At 36.3% G+C, this 20760-nt stretch overlaps 1 protein-coding gene across 3 annotated transcripts in view; it reads right to left on the bottom strand.

Annotated features, from left to right (window-relative positions):
* Window positions 1-1866: 1866 nt before the first annotated feature.
* Window positions 1867-20760, bottom strand: part of LOC150092294 (tetratricopeptide repeat protein 39B-like) — a 240941-nt gene continuing 222047 nt past the window's right edge. For 2 of the 3 annotated variants that reach the window (XM_090414906.1, XM_090414908.1), the window contains exons 16-18: window positions 16171-16291; window positions 5059-5175; window positions 1867-3619 (exon numbers count right to left, since the gene is read on the bottom strand). In XM_090414906.1, the coding sequence (XP_090271032.1) occupies window positions 3394-3619; window positions 5059-5175; window positions 16171-16291 (464 nt within the window). In that variant the 3' untranslated portion in view covers window positions 1867-3393. The remainder of the gene's footprint in view (window positions 3620-5058; window positions 5176-16170; window positions 16292-20760) is intronic. The other variant, XM_090414907.1, reaches the window with a different exon arrangement.

Genomic DNA, 20760 nt, shown 5'->3' with positions numbered 1-20760 from the left:
TTTCTTGAATGCTTATTTCTTTGATTAAATTTAAAAAATTGAATCATTTTAGTTTCTGATGATTTAGAATTGATATTTTTAAAGCTAAAAAATTGTGCTCTATATATTATGAGGGTGTGCGTGTGCACACTCTTCCTAATTTTTAAGCTAGAAATTGGCAAACCATCAAAGCTTCCTTTACTAAAAATCTACAGCTCACAGCATCAATATAAAACCTTAGGCAATATAATTGCCTAAGTTGGATCACCTCACTATAGATGAACCTAGTTTAGCAATAAATACTGTTGCAACTTGAGCAGTGCATAAACCTTTAATCTATCAGTAAATCATTCGCAGCTTTCAGCATGTACAAACCACCTGTATAATATGCATATAGCAGCACTTAATGTTCAAAATGTTCCCCTTTTGCCTTCATGAATGCCTGAAGTCTGTGAGGCCACGTTAATGGTGGCATGCAACATCCAACAGAAAAGCTGCCATGCTTTCTCCTTCAGGCTGGCAATGCTGAGGTGTTGCTTCTTGCAGACTACTCTTTCTCAAGCTCCGACCACAATTTGAAGTCTGATCCAATCACTCTTGGAAAACTGATGCTTTTTTTGTGGACTTGGGGGGGATAGGAAAAGCTGCTGGCATCCCCAAAAAATAGCCTCCACCAGGGAAATGTATTATCACCATTACTTTTCAACATCTACGTCAATGATCTCCCCATCTTTCCAGGAACTAGAAATTTTATCTAGGCTAATAACCTTGCCATAGCTATATTGTTTTGCCTTTAAATATAGCAGTAATCAATTAAAACCAAACCCTTTGAAAACCCAGACTGGCCTTTTCCATCTTGATAAGGAAGCCAACAGGAAGCTACATATTTCTTGGGAAGGCTTTAATATAGAACATTCTTGGAACCCAGTCTACTTCGGTGTGACTCTCAATCGCACTCTTTCATAAAACACACACAGAAAAAACAAAGCAAAAGTGAATGCAAGAAACATACTAAGAAAGTTTACCCCCCCCAAATGGGATGCAGACCCTAGCACACTGAGATCTTCTGCCTTGGCCCTTGCTATTCTTCCGCTGAATATGCCTGCCTGGTATGGTCCAGATCCTGCCATGTTGAAAAACTTGACCCAGCATTGAATGAAAGCTGTCACTTATTACAGGATGGCTGAAACCAACACCACTAAGAGACCTGTATACTTTGGCTGGTATTGCACTCCCTTCAATTCGAAGATCTGCATTCTCAGCTGATGAAAGAAGCAGACAAATGAATGATGAACGCCACCCACTATTCAGCCAGACCACAGTGCCCCAAAGACAAAGATCCCGTTGAACTGTTGAACCACCTAAAAACTCTCCAAAGACAAGACTTCAATGGCTTGCGCTAAACCCTGAGAATAATACTGGTATTCCAACAGCCAAACATCTTCCACATTGTGCCCACTTGGAAAGCCTCAGACTTCAAATGACAGGATGCTGCAAAACAAAACCTCATCAAATGGGGCTACCTCACTGGACCAGATAATTGTAAGTGTGGGACAACCCAGTCCATGGAACACACTTTCTTGTCCCTTTCTTCAATCACCTTACACAAAAGACCTATATCCTACACAGAAAGAGCAGCTGATTGCACAAGATACTGGAGGAACATCTGACCATATTTATTGTATATAACTCATGTAGAGTTTCTTTTTTCTTCATATTTTAATTATTATTCCCTGTATAATTCACCTACCAAATTTAAGCTGTTCACATTTGTAATGTATCCTAATTTGTTGCACTTGCCTGTATCACGTGTGTTTGGATAAGAAATAAATAAAACATAACTTGTATAATTGTATTGTGCATTTCAACTCATTATAATAAACCCACTTATTATGACAAACTGTTCCTTTATTGTATACAAATTTGCTAGTGTAAAAGTTTATATATACAATACCATCCATAGAATGAATCAAAATCAATGCTAAAAATACTATAAGTAATATAACTACAAAATTTTGAATTGTTATATAACATGTTTTTCCACATACATATAAACATTTATAATAGTTTAACATTGTAACATCACCATATTCAAAGAAATGTGATCAAACTTGTAATCACATAGACCCACATACACAGTGTTGCAAGCACCCTGAAATAGGCATATGCTAAGCAACATGCAACTTATCAGACATTTATGATACAGCTCATTTACAAATAGACCTAACATTGTTTTTATATTTACATTCACAAATCCCATGCTCAACAAAAATATCACTTTTTTGAAAACCAAGTTGTCAATTTCTCTGATTTTTCCTAAATGAGATAAATATATTCCCGATACCTCAGGATTTTAACCTAATGGTAAAGAGTGATTTTAATTCATGCTAACAACTTATCATGAGGTGGTAGTTCCCTCATATGGTTCAGAGAGAGAGGTTTAAGTGTTAATAAAAGAATATTTAGTTGAGGTGGTCTGAGAATTTTAACCATTAGTAAAGAGGGAAAGAATTGACTCACTATAGCAAACACTTTTCATAATATAATATATACATTATAACAAAATATCATAAAGCCTAACCAAAACCACATAGGCACAATGCTATTCTAAAGGAAGTTCATTATAGCATGAGGCAAATGTATTAACTCAGTGATTACATCAGTTATTCTTGGTGATAGCTCACTGTGTGATTCATAGACTTAAGTGCTAATTTAAAAAAAAAAAATCACTTTGAAGGTAGTGCCTGCACTTTACTATCAATTAGGAACTAAGAGTTACTTGTTATATCTCTCTCCTTATTTATTCTTTAGTCCTTGTCTCAAACTACATAGGTTATGTTTCTGAGCTAATACATTGACACTCTGATACCATTTCCCACATGTGGGAAAAATATTTAGCAGCATTGATGTGCTGCTAAATACTTTTCCTGTCTGTCTATCTAATTAACTGTTAAGAACCTTAAAGTAGTAGGATTATATTTTGATTTCTTTACTAGCAATTCTCTTTGAGAGGAAAACTAATAATTATAAAAGTTGAAAACAATTTTATTTGTAATATAACTTTAAAAAAAAAAATTAACATATTAATCACATGGTATTAACTGCATACATTAATACAGTGTCATAAAGTAGTTAAAATGATTTTCTGTAGTGAAATATACACATTGAAGGAAGATTTTATATGGAATGAAATACTGCAATTGCAGCACTACTATCTTTCGATATACAGCTGCTACTTGTGAACTGCGCCAAACATTTGATGTGATTTCTCAGATGTAAATAGCTGGAACATACGTAAAGAGATATTCATGAATAATCAGTTGGCATCCGACCACAGATGAATACAGTTTGCAGTTATGTTCTTGGTGGTAAAATGATTTCTTACAGTATTATTTAGAATATCACCCAATCAAATTATGAAACAAGGCTGGTAGTTTCCTTAAAAATTGGTGGTTGGTATATAGTTTTCTCTTGAGAAAAGAATGCTGGACTGGACTGGGAGTATGAAAATACAGTTTCTGTTGGAGTGTACAGTTCCTGAGGTGTGTTGGAGATATTCATTGCATTATGAATGTGTCGAGTTGCTGCATGAAGTCGGTAATGTAGAAGAGATTCTAGTGAGTAGTTTTGGTACTTGTGCCTGAAAAGAAAAATAAATTCTATAGAACACTATTAAAAGGCATAGCAAAAAATACCTTATTATATTATATTATATGAATAATTTACACTGGAAGAGAAAAAAAATTAGCTCCAGGAAATTAATTAGCGTTTGGGATAAGTTTACTCTTTTTTTTTTTTGGAAGTATACTACTGAATGAATAATTTATCATTTTTTGTTACATTGAATGGGGTTTCTTAAATGAAGATTTCTTGAATGTATGGGTCATTTCTGTAAACTTGATTATTATTTTTTTTCTATGAGAAGCTAGTCTGATTTTTTTGTTTTGTTTATTTTATTTTTTATTATTATTATTACGTGACACCTCCAGGGAGTCCAAAGACTCATCAAGCGAGGGCACCTACTCTACATCTCTCTGTCTCCACTACTCAATCCACCAACTACAACTAATCACAACTACACCAATGCCATCTACTGCATGCCACCACCACTAGTATTTCCACAGACAATCACAAACATCCATGCCCACACCATTCTTTGATATGTTCTGACATCCATGAGTGAGTACCCTTTGTTTGTTCAAAGGGTACTCACTCATCAACAGACAGATGAGATGAAGAAGACACTAATTTCAGCAAACATAACATTTCAAAATTTAACATTAATTCTGTATTTTTGTTTATATAATTATCATCATCAGATCTCCATGGAGTCAAAATGCCTCATAGCAGGACCCACTGTCACAACAAACCATGCCTTAAGTGCCTTCACTAACGTTCCAGTCTCCCACCACTTTCCATGCAAAAAACCTACTCAAATCGCAACACTTTATTAAAAAAAAAACACTGTATTAAAATAAAAAATGTCATTTTTTTGTAAAAGATTATAATGTATAAAGTTTCTCTATAAGATATATGTTAGAGCATAATAACGAAGGATCAAAGTCCATTAACGACAACTTCGGATAAATTGTATAGCCGACGGCAAATTGCTTACGTGCGAACGGCACGCGCATGGTGTTTTCCGGGAAGACGCGGCACGTGTACGGAGTATTCCAGGAAGATAGGAAAGAAAATAGGAGCGGGCGCAAAATAGAAAGTGTCGGGCAGAAAGTTTTGGGTGAAAGAGGGCACTAGAGATACGAGGTATAAAATGGGTTTGTATCTGGCAGAGGCAATGTTTGATTGTATTTATGTCAGGAGTGTTAAATAACATAGGTGTAACATGCACAATAGAAGGAGAAGAGGTAATGGTAGAAAAAGTGCAGTTTAAGCAGTAGTTAGCTAATAAGGTCAAAAAAAAAAAAAAAGTTTGGTACATCTCCAGTAAAAGAAATAATGATTTTGGAAGGATGATATTAGATAGTGAAAATGCCAGAATGATAACCACTGTGGAGGATATAGCTGAGGAGTCTCTAATAACTACTAATATTTATATTAGTATATTTAAATATTACTTACTTGGTTTGATCAATCCATTCTAATGCCTCCTCATACTTCTGCTGTTCCATCATAAAGTAGCCCATTTCAGCACTAGCACAAGCTGCTAAGTAAATATCAGCTTCCAGTTCACCATCACTATAAAAAAAGTTGATTATCATCATTGATAATGAAAGAGATTAAAGTTTTGTTTCAAAGGAAATGTGAGGTAAAATTTGCATGAAATGAAAGAAATGGTTCTGACCTAATACTATGCAACTTTATTATATTATTTTAGCTGTAGTACTTCAAAGGTTCTGATTCTGTTTAGTTTTGTCTGATGATTTCCTTTGGTGGAAGAGATGGGTTTGAATTCCATCTAGGATGTGAAGAACTTTTGTAAGGTCTTTTTAAAAAATAACCGGCTAACTCACCTTCTACTGAAAAGTCCTTATATAAAGATTCCTGATATCTTAGATGGGATTTGAACCTAGTCTTTCACACTCAAAAGATAAACGTTATATTCTTTTTGCTACCACAACCATTGCTAATAAATATTCTAACTCTTTAACTAGGAATCAAACATGTGACTAATACTCAGAGGTAATAAGCTTGTAAAGAAGAAGCTTACTTATTTCCTGAAGGGATCTGATACTGATGTCACTTCTAATAATTCTCAACTACAATATCCATAACAAATTGCTGTTAACTTCCTTTTTTGAGACAGTGATCCTTCCCATGGATATCAGCATGATGAGAGTGGAGCAGTGTCTCAGAAAAAGGAAGATAACTAGTGCCATTCTACAGGAATCTTTTCTTGGACTACTGCTGTTCAAATTAATTGTCATAGACTAATCTATTCATCCTCCATCTCATTCAGCTTGTACATCAAGTTATCTATGAGACAATCTGTCAAATACCTCAGAAATTTAAAATATCACTGTTTATGAGTTTCCATTATCAATTTTTTTTTTTTTTTTTTTTTTGTTGAAAGTTTATTTTTCACTTGGTTAGAGTATAATAAAATTAGTTTAATCCTTTATCCAAGTGTGAGCAAACAAAGTTTGCACCTGAAAGTATCTTCAGGACTGGGGTAAGGTGGTACAACACCAGGGCAACTCGTTGCAAAGGTGGAGAAAGCTACCAACACTCCTATCTCAGTATCTCCTATAATGCAAAACACATCTCCTTGCAGATATGTCTAATGTTATGCATTAAGGGCCACTACCTAGACTAGTTTCGACCTTTATTGAGGTCTCTTCAGTGGGAGCCAGGCCCAAGTGGAGATACCCAGCAGAAGCATTAGCAGATCATCTCTACCTATTAGTAGATAGATATGTAGAGATCTATAGGTAGAGATGACCTGCTAATGCTTCTGCTGGGTATCTCCACTTGGGCCTGGCTCACACTGAAGAGACCTCAATAAAGGTCGAAACTAGTCTGGGTAGTTGCCCTTAATGCATAACATTAGACATATCTGCAAGGAGATGTATTTTGCATTATAGGAGATACTGAGATAGGAGTGTTGGTAGCTTTCTCCACCTTTGCAACGAGTTGCCCTGGTGTTGTACCACGTTACCCTAGTCCTGAAGATACTTTCAGGTGCAAACTTTGTTTGCTCACACTTGGATAAAGGATTAAACTAATTTTATTATACTCTAACCAAGTGAAAAATAAACTTTCAACATCTTTCTCTAAATCCAGAGTAATTTATTAAAAAAGGGTGGCACACCATTTGGCAACTCCTATAGGTAGAGATGACCTGCTAATGCTTCTGCTGGGTATCTCCACTTGGGCCTGGCTCCCACGGGGGAGAGCTGAGAACCCGGGCGGCGAAGGCTTACTGCGAGGCGGTGCCACTCCTCATGAGCGGCATCTCCCGGGCCAGTCTCTTCCCCATTCTAAGTCCCAGTGGTACCAGATATACACGTTCCTCAGTAAGTTCCTCTTCATTCCTACTTACTGGACCTTAAGTCCTGTTATTTTAGATTTAAAATAAATATTTAAATAAGTCCTATTATTTACATCTTGTCTTAAAAAAAAAAAAAAAAAAAAAAAAAAAAAATATTTACCTGGAATAAAAATAAGGATATTATATCTAGTAACATAAAAAGAACCTCCATTAATACTGGAGTAAATCATTACTTTAGATAAAATAATATGTGAACTATAGACAAAAGTCTATGTTTAACCTTTTTCTGAACAGGTAAATTGAGATTATATGTTACAGACCAATTAGCCAATAAGGCTAAACAGGTTGACTGAGGCCTCTTTTTACCTCCTACTATCCTACTCTATCTTATATCATACTCCTCTTTTACTGTCTGCTGATCCTCAGCATGCTTTATTCTCCAAAGGCCAATGATGAGAGACATGAACTCCCATTCTACCTCAATAAAGGTCAAAACTAGTCTGGGTTGTGGCCCTTCCCTTAATGCATAACATTAGACATATCTGCAAGGAGATGTGTTTTGCATTATAGGAGATACTGAGAAAGGAGTGTTGGTAGCTTTCTCCACCTTTGCAACGAGTTGCCCTGGTGTTGTACCACCTTACCCCAGTCCTAAAGATACTTTCAGGTGCAAACTTTGTTTGCTCACACTTGGATAAAGGATTAGACTAATTTTATTATTATCAATTTCATTTGTCACTTATCATGGAATGTAGGTCTATTGTTAAAGTAACACCTCCGTTTTCAAGTCTCTTGCTAACTTTCAAAGAACCCTGTGCCTTTCAACCCAATCTTGCACACTAGTCCTAAAAAACCTCTCCATTATCTTAATCACAACTGCAAATATATAGACTTGGCTATAATTAGAAACTCCCGTCACAGCATTGCTCTTATGTGGGTGGTACTATTCTGTATTCATTCCACTTTTCTGGAATCTTTCTTAACACAAGATTCAGTTACACAATAAGATCAAGGAAAGAGTCAATTGCTTGACACATTCCTTAAGAATAGATTATTATATTAGAATACATGAGAACTATTAGAATAGATTAACCTCAAACCTCAGTCTTACTAACATCAACACAGAAATGTGTAAAAATCAGAACATTTATTTTACATTTTCAAAATAATAGCATCAGTAAAATCAAACAAAGCAATCTTATCAAATAACACTGAGCAACAGATTGAAATTTTATTTTCCTTGAAGCAAAAGTAGGCAAGTCTGATTTAATATGCTAAATTCAAATCTATAAATTAAAGATACCAAGAAATTAAATTCTTGGTTTAATCCTTTATCCAAGTATAACTGATCAAAGTTTGCACCTGAAGTAATTTCAGGACTGGGTAACTTGTATATAGAAGCTAATGACTTCACTTGCCTTAGTATCCCATAATGCAAAGCACATATCCTTACAGACATGTATAATGCTATGCATTATGGGAAGGGTCACTACCCAGACTGGTTTTGATTGCGGTTTCGACTCCCACTGATGAGAGCTCAATAAAGGTGAAACTGGTCTGGGTAGTGATTCTTCCCATAATACATAGCAACATGTCCATAAGGATATGTGCTTTGCATTATAGGATACTAAGGCAAGTGATGTGAAGTCATTAGTTTCTATATACAAGTTGTCCAGTCCTGAAATTACTTCAGGTGCAAACTTTGTTTGCTTACACTTGGATAAAGGATTAAACCAAGAATCTAATTTCTTGGCATCTTTAATTTATAGTATAACCAAGTAGAAAAACTTCCAGCAACTAAATTCGAATATGAACTTAAAATTGCCCTGCTATTCACCCTCTACTTTTTATTTCAGGAATCCAAATTATGTGTTGACAAGTTCATTGCATTGCATGTCCCTTAAGAACTCAAGAAATTCATTTTGCTTATTCCCTGATGCTGTCCTTCATTCCAAACAGTATTGCCATCATTGAAATCAATGCTTGCCCTTTGCTTGCTCTCACTAGGCCAAGTTGCCTATACATTTCCTTGTCTTCACCCTCCACATTCCCTGACCTGTAGCAACACCCAATCAAATATCTCATTCTATCAATCTCAACCTCGCACCACACTTCTTCAAAACCACTGCCACTTTTTTCCTCTTGTATCTCAAACATTGTGTGGACATTTTCCCCCACTGTCATCAGCAGGCATTCCCATTCCCTTCTTGCCCTGTTCCTACCATTTCTATTCCCATCAAGATATCATTCTCATCCAACCATATTAAAATAGAATTTTAGTGAAAAACAAACCGAATTCATTAAGCTTAAGAAGGCCACATATTTTATCCTTTATATGAGATGCTTCCAAGGTAAAATATAAAGAAATATACCAGAGATATATTTCTTCCATAGCTAAGCTAATATAACCATTATCCAGGATACTAATATTGCTGGCCTGGTTGGTTAAGTGGTTAGTGTACTTACTCTCCATCCAATCATTAGGGATATCTCAAATCTCACCATGAGCATGGTTGTTTTGTGAATGTATTTAGGTAATGATGAAATTCATTGTACTACAGTATGAAACCACTTCTGCAAATCGGGTCTTTTCTCACGAATTTTTTTATCTAGTCTGGTTAAAAGTTCGGAATAATATTCCTAGGTTATTGTTTTACCCTTTTCAAGATTTTAATAAACAAAATACCTTTAGCATCCCAAAACACTGATGCCATGACCTTTCCTGCTGATGGAACTAACTTTGTCTTCTTTGGCACTGAACAATCGGCTTCTGTCCACTATTTTGACTGCTGTTTGGATTTTGGTGTGTAATGGTGAATCTAAGTCTCATCCATAGTAATAAATAGATGCACAAAATCAGTTTTATTCTTGTTAAAATGCTCCAAGCACTGTTCGGAGATTTTCATGCGAGTGCGTTTTGGATCTGTTGTGAGCAAGCACCTCACCCATCTTGCGCAAAGCTTTTTCATTTGCAATTCATGCAAAATATATCCTACACGTTCTTTTGAAATGCCTGTAGTCTCAGCAATTTCACACACTTTGAGACTCGCCGGTCATCCAATACCATAATGTGCACTTGATCAATGATTTCTGGTGGTGTTACACTTTTTGGACATCCTTCACTTCCCATTTCTTAATTGTCGAAAACGAAGGAGAAGAGCGCCCATAAACTTTAATGAATGACTTGATAGAATGACTTGCAATTTCACATGAATGCTTATGACTCATGACAGATGTACCAACTTAGAAAAAAAAAATCTTGCCAATAGTGTTGCCATCTATGGTCGAGGTCGAGAACTTTTCAGACCACCCTCATATTAGAGCATCAAAAGAGTAAATCATAAAAATGTTTATTTTATGATGATGTGAGACTAGTTGATATTTTTTCTAGATTTCAAACCAGCATTACTGAGAAAAAATCAAGCAACAATATAGATAACAATTCAAATTGCAACGAACAAAAGAACCAAAGTCTTAATATGGCATTGAACTCTTGTGACAGTCTCACTTACAAACTTGACAAATAGTTAGCAAAGTCACTTCCCTCACAGTTAACTCCTCTACTTTTATAAAAAAATTTTGTTCATTTCAAAACTTGTAGTCAAAAATCATAGGAGAATGAATGACTATTATTTGTGTTTTTTTTTTTTTTTTTGGTCAAATTTATTTTAAAACTAAGTTATACCAACTAGTTTCGCCAACTGTGGCAGTTGGCTTCATCAGGGTAAAAGATGTATAAAAAATCTGTTATTGCTATATATATATATATATTAATAAATAAAGATATATCAAAATAACCATGATGTCTGAATTTTTAAGGATATGATTTTTTATGATGATAAAATGGTTATTTTTGACCACAAGAACTATAGGAGAATGAATGACTACTATTTGGGGTTTTTTTGGTCAAATTTATTTTTATACATCTTTTACCCTGATGAAGCCAACAGCCACAGCTGGTGAAACTAGTTGGTATAACTTAGTTTTAAAATAAATTTGACCAAAAAAACCCCAAATAGTAGTCATTCATTCTCCTATAGTTCTTGTGGTCAAAAATAACCGTTTTGTCATCATAAAAATCATATCCTTAAAAATTCAGACATCATGGTTATTTTGATATATCTTTATTTATTAATATATAGCAATAACAGAGACTTGACTTAATAAAGTCAAATCCTCTCCCCTGACATTTTTGAATTACTCAATTTTTAATTGGCAAAGAAAAATCTACATGTGAACAAATTAATGGTATTGCAATGCCCCCCCTCTCCCTTTAGCTGAGCATTTACAGAGCAAAGTAATCACTAAGCACAATTGCTGTCAGTCCTTCAGTCTGGCTGATAAACTATCGGACAAGATAGTTTATTATTATTATTATTATTATTATTCAGGCCTCCAAGGAGTCAAAAGACTCATCGAGGGAGGTCCTTCCTAAGACATAAAGTCTGTCAAGACTCATCAAGGGGAGGTCCCCCCCCCCTGAGAAACACAAAGTCTATCATACCACTCTTTAAACTCACTGACCGTTCTCGCTCCCACCATTCCATCAGGCAATGCATTCCACGGCTCAACCACCCTCCACACAAAGAAACCACTCCTTACCCTCTTGCTCACAGTTTCCTTTCGTAACTTCCAGGGATGGCCTCTTGTCATCACTCCTTCCCGCTGTTCAACCAAGCGAAAGAACTCCCCAGTATCAACCCTGTAACCACCTCTCAACAGTTTAAAAGTCTCAATCATATCACCTCTCCTTCTATCCACCAAACTCTGCAGTCCACATTCTCTCAGCCGATCCTCATAACTATCCTTGTACAGTCCTGAAACCATCTTTGTCATCCGTCTTTGTATCCTTTCCACAGTTAATTTATCCCTTTCAAATCCTGGGGACCAAATCTGAGAACAATAGTCCAAGTGTGGTCTGATCAGAGACTTATACAACGGAATGATAACCCTCTTATCTCTGCAGGTCAGTGTCCTTCTCATAATAGCAGCAATTCTCTGTGTTACCTTCACCACCTTTGCAATATGTCCCCTAAACTTCAGGTTTCTATCAATCATCAACCTCAGATCTCTTGTCTCCCCTACTTCCTCCAGTATAACTCCTCCCATAGAGTATGCAGCATCCCATCGATGTTTCCCAAACCTCAAGACCTTACATTTTGCTGCTTTAAACTGCACCCCCATTCATTTGCCCATCTATCTAGCTTATTTAAATCCTCTTGCAGGGCTACCACATCTGCACTATTACTAATAATCCTTCCCAGCTTCGCATCATCCGCAAACAACTGAATATCCCCCTGCAATCCACTGGCTATGTCATTGATATAAAGGTTAAACAATATAGGTCCTAGTACTGAGCCCTGTGGGACCCCACTTGTAACCCTCTGCCTCCTGGAACCAGACCCATGTGCTGTAACTTAAATATCAGCTTATCATGTGGCACCCTGTCAAATGCCTTTGCCAAGTCTAAGAAAATTGCAGTATATGCCTTTCCCTCATCTAATGTTCTTGAAACTTTATTATAAAAGGCTAGCATATTGCTAAAACAAGAGCGTCCTTTCACAAATCCATGTTGATTCTCACAGATAACATTACCCTCATCTGCCCAGTGCTGTATACGGTCCCTCACTACTTTCTCCAAGATCTTAACAACTACTGATGACACACAGACTGGCCTATAATTAGACACTTCCAGTCTGCTACCACCCTTATGCAATGGCACTATCATACCTTCCTTCCATTCCCTGGGCACCTTTGCCAAAGCCAGACTTTCATTGAAAAGCCACGTTAAAGGCACTGTCAATTCCCTAGCACATTCTCTCAAAACTCGTGGTGAAATACCATCCAGTCCCACAGCTTAGATTCCTTTGTGATGCATCTAAGCAGCCATCAGCCTAAAATACACTAAACATTAGAAAAAGAATCAAATTATTGTCTGCCCTTTCTTGCCATCTAGCCACATGTTTTTCAGATGGTTCACTATTTTATTTCTATTTGTAGAAAGCCACCACATGCTGGAGGATACTTGCATAAACAATCACACCACCGCAGGGCTCTAGTAATGCAGCTCTTGCCACAGAACTCAATTGACTTAGCATGCTTTTTTTTTTGACCAATGTGTATAGCTTCTACAAAATAGATAAAATACTACGTCTCCACCCCTCTCTCTCCCTGAACACAAGACTACCAAAGCACTACCATCCTATGACATATTTCTGGGCTACAGTTGAAAAGATAGCTGAAGTACTAAAGAAATATAACCTTCATACTACGTTCAAATCATACTTCAAACTAGCAATCTTGATCAGTTCACCAAAGCGTCCTGTGACTGTAACATGGCCTACTGTGAGCAAGTCTGGTAGCATTTGCCTTGGAGAAGTCAAGAAATAATTCACTACCTTCATTATAGCAAGCCAGAATTGGCAGATTGGATCAGATGGAAGAAAACTTGTGTGCTATAGAGAAGGAAACTGTAAAACTTTTATTTATACAACAGAGGGCACCAAATTAGGAATGTGATGTGATTTAACTCTTCAGCTGTTTCCAACCCTAGGTGATTTTGTAGGCTTGCCCACAAAGTGTTCCTGGTGAGATTTTTTACAGGGTAGTTCATTGCTTCCCTCCCCCATTTTATCCGGGTTCAGGACTGGCATATGGCTGGGATGTATTCACGAACTGTAATCCATGTGTTCACGAGGCCGGTTTGCCTGTTCTGAGGGATGAAAACCCTGTGTTTCCGGGTGAAAAAACCCTCTACCCCCACCTCACCTTTCGTCGAAAGAGACCAGATAAAGGTTCCTCGTGTCATTGATGGGAATTGAACCCAGGTCTTTCTGATCAAAGGGCTTCGTCTATACTGACTGAGCTACAGAGGCTCCAAATTAGGGATACTCATGTATTATAACAGGCATTTGTGCTCTGAAAACGTTGGACTCAAACCCAGCAAAATATAAGTCAGTTAATCAATATTTTTTTATTATTTTTAATTTTAAATTATTATTATTCTTTTAATGTTGATACTGCAAACTGAACTGACCTGAACCTTCAGTTCAGTCCAGAATATTACTCTGCCCTACTTCAGTTTCTATCCTTTTCAAAACTGGGAAGCAATGGAAAGAATAAAAATTTCAAAACTTTATTGCTCTTATAGGCTGTTTTTTAAATCATAGTAAGACTGCTGTGTGCATACAGAATCAGCCACCCCCTTGACTTTTCCTTTAAAAGGTTAGAACTACCCTTTTAATGATTGGCTTTAACTTTATATGGCTAAGAGCATTCCCTATAAGCTGAGGCTGTTGCACTGAATACTAAGGCACTAGAAATGAATATATTTCTTATCCCTTTTTTGATGACGTTGGGACTGATCCCTCTGTTGGGTTTTCCTTTCTTAGAGAGTATTCTCCAGAGGAAGCACTTTCATTGCAGATGAAGGTCTTTCTTCTAGGTAAAAATCAGTAGCCTAATCTTGAATTCTTGAAACTTAGGTATGCATGGTAATGCATAACCAGTCTACTTTGTTACATTCTGCATATATCTCTTGATATTATGCAAATTTTTAGGTGAAAGATGATGTTTCATTTTATGACACTACTACTGTGCTTTATTAAAGGCCAGAAATGACATATGGTCTCTAGTAGCTGAATGCAACCTGTGAAATCAGCTACTTGAGTATTAATATGCTTCAGATAAAAACTATATGTGGGCAGGCCTGTCATTAACAAAAAAAAAATAAATGTGTGGAAAGGCTTATGTGTTCGTCGTACATGTTGATTAGTTTTAAATGTATAGATGAGAACAAGGACTAATAAGAAAATAACTATTTATTAACTTATTGCTTCTGTTTTGCTGGTATTCTATCCATCATCTTCAGAGCACAAAAACAGTTTGTCACAGTGTGCAAAACAGTGGAACAAATCACTCTAGCTCTGTGAGTTAGTGTTTTTAGGATACCATACTGCAGAGATGGTGTGATTGCCTGTGTAAATATCTCCCTGTATGTGTGGGTTTTCTATAAACCGAGAATGATAAGGAACCATCTGTAAGACGTGTGATTAGTGTATCCAGGAAGGGCAGGCAGTAATTAGTTCCATTGTAAAGCGGAATTTTGGGTGTTGGCTATTCAAATGCACTAAGAATGTATCCAACATGTCTGGGCCATGTGACCAGGGGCAGTTCGTGAATAGGCACTGCAGAACTGCAGCACCCCCAATTTTTCTCAATATATAAATATATTTATTAATTTCTTTATATTTGCTTGTAATATTTAATTTTATCATCAATAATCCTATACAATTCTCTTATTTTGTATAAAAAATAAAAATCCATCTTGTAGCACTTAGGAGGGCGCTAGCAGCACTGTGTTTACCACAGTGTCATATTGCTACGTGCACAAGCATATGCACGTCATAGTGAGATGTGAGGTATTAGCGTAATGCGGCACTGTCCGTCATGCAGTTCCACTGTTGTTTATATGCAGTTTGCACCAGTAGCAGAGTGTTCGTAGTGTTTATCGTATTTACTCCGTCTCTTTAAATATTTGGACATTACAATTAAAGGTTTAATTGTAATGTCCAAAAATTGTAAATCCATTCCTTTAATTACAATTAAAGGAATGGATTTTATTTCTAAGTAATTTTGAATTATACTAAACTGTATAATTTTATCGATAATAAACAATATTTTTTCATGTTTAATTTTTTTTTAAATGTTTACCATAATTTTGATATTTTATCCAAACACGTCTACACTGTACTTGTGTGTATGTATATTTCGAAAGTTGCAGCACCCCACGATTTCAAGCCATGAGCTGCCACTGCATGTGACCAAATAGCAAGCACATCATCAACATAGCAAACTTTTTTTTTTCTCAACATAGATGGTGCCTAATTACGTCTTTCGTCTTTGTGTTGTACGTTACAATTGTTCAAACTAGTCCCATTGTTATACTGGATTGTTATTGTCTCATGTACTGTGACAAACTGTTTTTGTGCTCTGATGTTGGATAGAATACCAGCCAATACCAGATAAGTTATTTTCTTATCAGTCTGTGTTCTCATATATATACTGTTAAAATTAATCAATATAACAAAAAAAAAGTTGAATAAAAATATAACAAAAAAATAGTTGGATAAAAATTTTTTTCATGTCCATTATGATTAGCATAATTCTTTATGTACAATCATTGATAGATATAAAGAATTTATGATATATATATTTTCTTATTTTAAGCTAATATTACTCACTGATTAATAACTTCTTTGAAGCACTCCTCTGCCTGCAGGGTTTTCCCTAGGTATTTCAGACACATACCTTTTAGAAACATAGCTAAGCAATAATCTTCAATGGTGTGGACGGAACCTTCTGCTGATAGAGAAAAAGTGTTTAAAACAAAATTTGTATTTTGCACTTTACTATGATTTATATAATTAAATGAAATTTGTGTTTTCAAACCTGATTAACTTGTGCTATAATTAACTGTTCATTAATTATTATTATTAACTTTAGAACTGAATGGTTAGCGTATCTGCTCTCCAGCCAAAAGGCTGCAGGTTTGAATTCTGCCATGGGCATGAATGTTTGTGATTGTCTATGAAAATACTAGTGGTCGGCGGTAGATGCCATTGATGTTCATGATGAAGGTAGTTGTGTTGGTGGATTTGAGTGATGGAGATGGAGAGGTAGAGTAGGTACCCTCCCTCGATGAGTCTTTGGATTCCTTGGAGGTGTTACATAATAATAATAATAATAACTTCATGAAGTCAAGAGGCTATTAAGGGAGGTCTCCAAAATAAGCCTTTTGATATACAAGATCATTGAACTGAGCCTTAAACTCTTTCATCATTTCTACACTTACCACACTCTTGGGTAATGCATTCTGCTCATCAACCATGCTCCATAAAAGAATTCCATCTGGGATGCGAAGGGTTTCCTCTACCAAAGGTAAGAAGTTAACTGGTCTCATTGAGAATGGCAGGGTTTTTCCCTCCCAGAAATTCAAGCTTTTCATCCTGCAAGACAAATATCAACAAGAAAAGATTTAATTATGGACATAAAACATAGCCTCAACTGTTTCAGCCATAATTCCAAAATAACAGCAGCTCTCCTTGTAACTGCTCCTCATACCTATATCTTGCTTATACACTTCCAAGGGGGACTATGGAAACAGATTCTTTTGCTAATGTTATACTGAAGATAACTGTTTTGTGAGAAATTTAAACAAGTTTCTGATATATTATGCACTCCTACTCAATGAAATAAGAACCAAGGCATTATCCTGCACCAAGTTTGGTCATCATTCAACAAAAATCTCATGTTTACAGCCTTGGCTATGGTAGGCATCATGTAGAATGTGAACGTACCAGCTAATGCATCCCTGCTTTCAGGTGCGACTGTTTATTTTGTTTAATGAGATTCCTGTGAAAAGAAGGTAAAATAATGCTACTACACTAAAGTGGTGCTAGGATATATGTTTCCAGTTATAGACTAGTCTGTATATCTGCAGTTATGATTAATTTATTGTAGAGATTAGTTAGGAATAGAATAAAATGCAGAGATTAATGTGATGTTTTACACTTCTAGCTACTCATTCTTATGTGAAATAAGCATGCTCCTATGAAGTGTACCTGTCAGTACATGAAAATAGTTTAGCATTTTAGGTTTCATCAAGTTTTTATATTAGTTCTTGCAGACTGATTCAGCTCTTTCCATTGAACTTACCTACCTCTGCCACACATTTTCAGCTTAGCCAATGGCTATAACCCCTATAAAATAGATAAAACACTAAATGTCCCCCCCCCCAATTACATAAGGCCACAGCAAAACTATCTTTATCCCATATATCCAGGACACATCTGAAAAGATAGCCCATTTTTCACATGGTATTAAATTAAATGAACTATTAAATGCCTCTGCAAAACCCAAGAATATAAAATGCAAGCAGATTGTTACAGCAATCCGCCTGCATTTTATTCTATTCCTAACCGATCTCTACAATAGGCAATCATAACTGCAGATATACAGACTAGTCTATAACTGGAAACATATCCTAGCACCACTTTAGTATAGTAGCATTTTTTTTACCTTTTTTTTTTCACAGGAATGTCATTAAACAACAAGATTAAGAGTACGGTTGTGTGGATAAGCTCAGTGTTGGCAGATATTATTATTATTATTATTATTAGACACCTCCAGGGAGTCAAAAGAATCATCGAGGGAGGACATCGTCTCCACCACTCAATCCACCAACTGACAGCAACTACACCAGCGCCATCTACTACCGACCACCACCACCAGTAGTATTTCCAAAGACAATCACAAACATCACAATGGCAGGATTCGAACCTGCAGCCTTTTGGCTGGGGAACGGATACACTAACCACTCGGCCAGCCAGGCTGGCAGTTATTTGAGATTTTTGCAGTATAATTTCAGGACTGGAGCAACTCATATAAAGAAGCTAATGACTTCACATCATTTGCTTTAGTATCCTATAATGCAATGCACATATCCTTACGAACATGTAGAATAGTATGCATTATGGGAAGGGTCCCTACTCAGACCAGTTTTGACCTTTATTGAGGTCTCATCAGTGGGAACCAGACCCAGAAGTGATACTAAGTAATGGGAATTCATATTTTCATATACAAGTAGCCAAAAAGATGACACACCTTATTATTAAAATACTCTGGATTAGAGACAGTTGTTGGAAGTTTTTTCACTTGCAGTATATACTAAGTGTACTATATTAAAGATACCAAGGAATTATATACTTGGTTTAATCCTTTATCCAAGTGTGTGCAAACAAAGTTTGCACCTAAAGTATTTGCAGGACTGGGACAACTCTGTATAAAGAAGCTAATGATTTCACATCACTTGCCTTGGTATTCCATAATGCAAAGCACATATCTGCACATATCATAATGCAAAGCACATATCTGCACATATCATAATGCAAAGCACATATCTGCATATATCTTGGTATCCCATAATGCAAACATATAATGCTTTGCATTATGGGATACTAAGGCAAGTGATGTGAAGTCATTAGCTTCTTCATACGAGTTGCCCCAGTCCTGAAAATACTTCAGGTGCATACTTCGTTTGCTTACACTTGGATAAATGATTAAACCAAGTATATAATTTCTTGGTATCTTTAATTTATACAAAGGAGGAAATTATGACTACCCGAGGAGTATGCCGGATTCTGCACCATGTTATCAGTTGTTGGATGGGAAGGATATCGACAGTGCATGAGAAGTGTTTAAAAAATACTAACATCATGCAAAGTCAGAATGTGCCAGTAGAATTTGAAGAATAAATAGAGTAATGGATGTGTAATCTTATCACGCAAGAGATTCATAAGAAAAGGATGATGTGGAAAGAATACTGTGTGCATAAGGATGATGTCAGTTATGAAAATTATAAGAAGCAGACCAGAAGATTTACAACCATTGTATGGAAAGCTAAGTCTGAATATGAAAAGAAACTGGCTCTGCAAGTTAAAAACAACCTAAGAGAATTCTATTGTTGCAAGTAAAAGAAAGAAAGAATAACTCTAATGAATGTAGATGGTATGTGGGCTACTGATACAGAAGTGATTGTTCAACTAATGAGGCCGTTTTGCTAAAAGCTATCAACCTGATATATGCAACACTGAACTCGCTGCTCATGCAGAAACTGGTGAGATCTTTCTGAGCAATAAATACAAAATGTTATATTCAGGCAATGATAATCAAGGAAAAGAAAGAGTAGCCATAGTATTCAACACTAAATACGAAATGGCAGGCAATATCAAGTAGAGTGATGTGGGCAAATATCAGAATGGGGAACTGGACAATGGGACCTATAGTCCCACAGAAGGTTCTACTAAAGTCGAAGTGGAGGAATTTTTTGAGGCTTTAGAGAAAGCAACTGACACAATGAAAAAGGAAAAGTTGGTCCTTGTTGGGGATCACCAACCTGGTTGGCCAAGCAGTTAGCGTATCCACTCTCCATCTGAAAGGCTGTGGATTTGAATCCTGCCGTGGGCATGATTGTTTGTGATTGTCTTTGGAAATATCAGTGGTGATCGGCGGTAGATGGCGTTGATGTAGTTGTGGTCAGTGGGTCGATTGAGTGGTGGAGACAGAGTCGTAGAGCAGGTGCCCTCCTCTTGATGAGTCTTTGGGCTCCCTCGAGGTGTCTAATAATAATAATAATCTAAATATCAGGGTAGGAAAGGATTGTCAGACATACAAAAAAATTTTGGGAAAATTTGGAGAAAAGAGCAAAGCTAATAATAATGGCAAATACCTGTGGATTTCTGCTCAACACATGGATTTGGTTATTACTAACACCATGTTCCAACATAAAAATGTCCACAAATTCACATGGAGAGAAAAGGAAAGGAATAAGAAAAGTCTCATTGACTGTGTTGTTGTTGACAGTGATGTTTTCTCCCTGGTGCAGGACACCAGAGTGTACAGAGTATTTGAAATTGGAAGTGATCACCATTTAGTCTTGAGCAGGATAAAATTGAATTTCATATTAATAAAGAAGAACATATAAGTTTTAAAGCGAATAAAAGTTGAGAAGCTCTCAGATATGAACTGTAGACTAAAATACACACACATTATTCAAGAAAAAATGAAAGTTTTGAGAACAGGAACCAAACCTTGGAGATTCAATGGCAAGCTCTGAAGAAAATACTAATGATTAAGCCAGAGAGGCATGTGGTGAGGTTGTCTGCAAGGATAGAAAACTCAGAACTCCATGGTGGACACAGGGAGGCAGTGAAGGAAAAGAAGAAAAAATATCAAAAGTTCCCCTATTTCCTCAGAAATGGAGGAAAGAGTGT

Source organism: Typopeltis vanoorti, chromosome 26, assembly GCF_054136105.1.
Source record: "Typopeltis vanoorti isolate ZY-2024b chromosome 26, IOZ_Tvanoo_1.0, whole genome shotgun sequence".
NCBI classification, from domain to species: domain Eukaryota; kingdom Metazoa; phylum Arthropoda; class Arachnida; order Uropygi; family Thelyphonidae; genus Typopeltis; species Typopeltis vanoorti.
The sequence above is the reverse complement of the archived record's forward strand: the minus strand, read 5'-3'. Positions and strand labels throughout refer to the sequence as shown.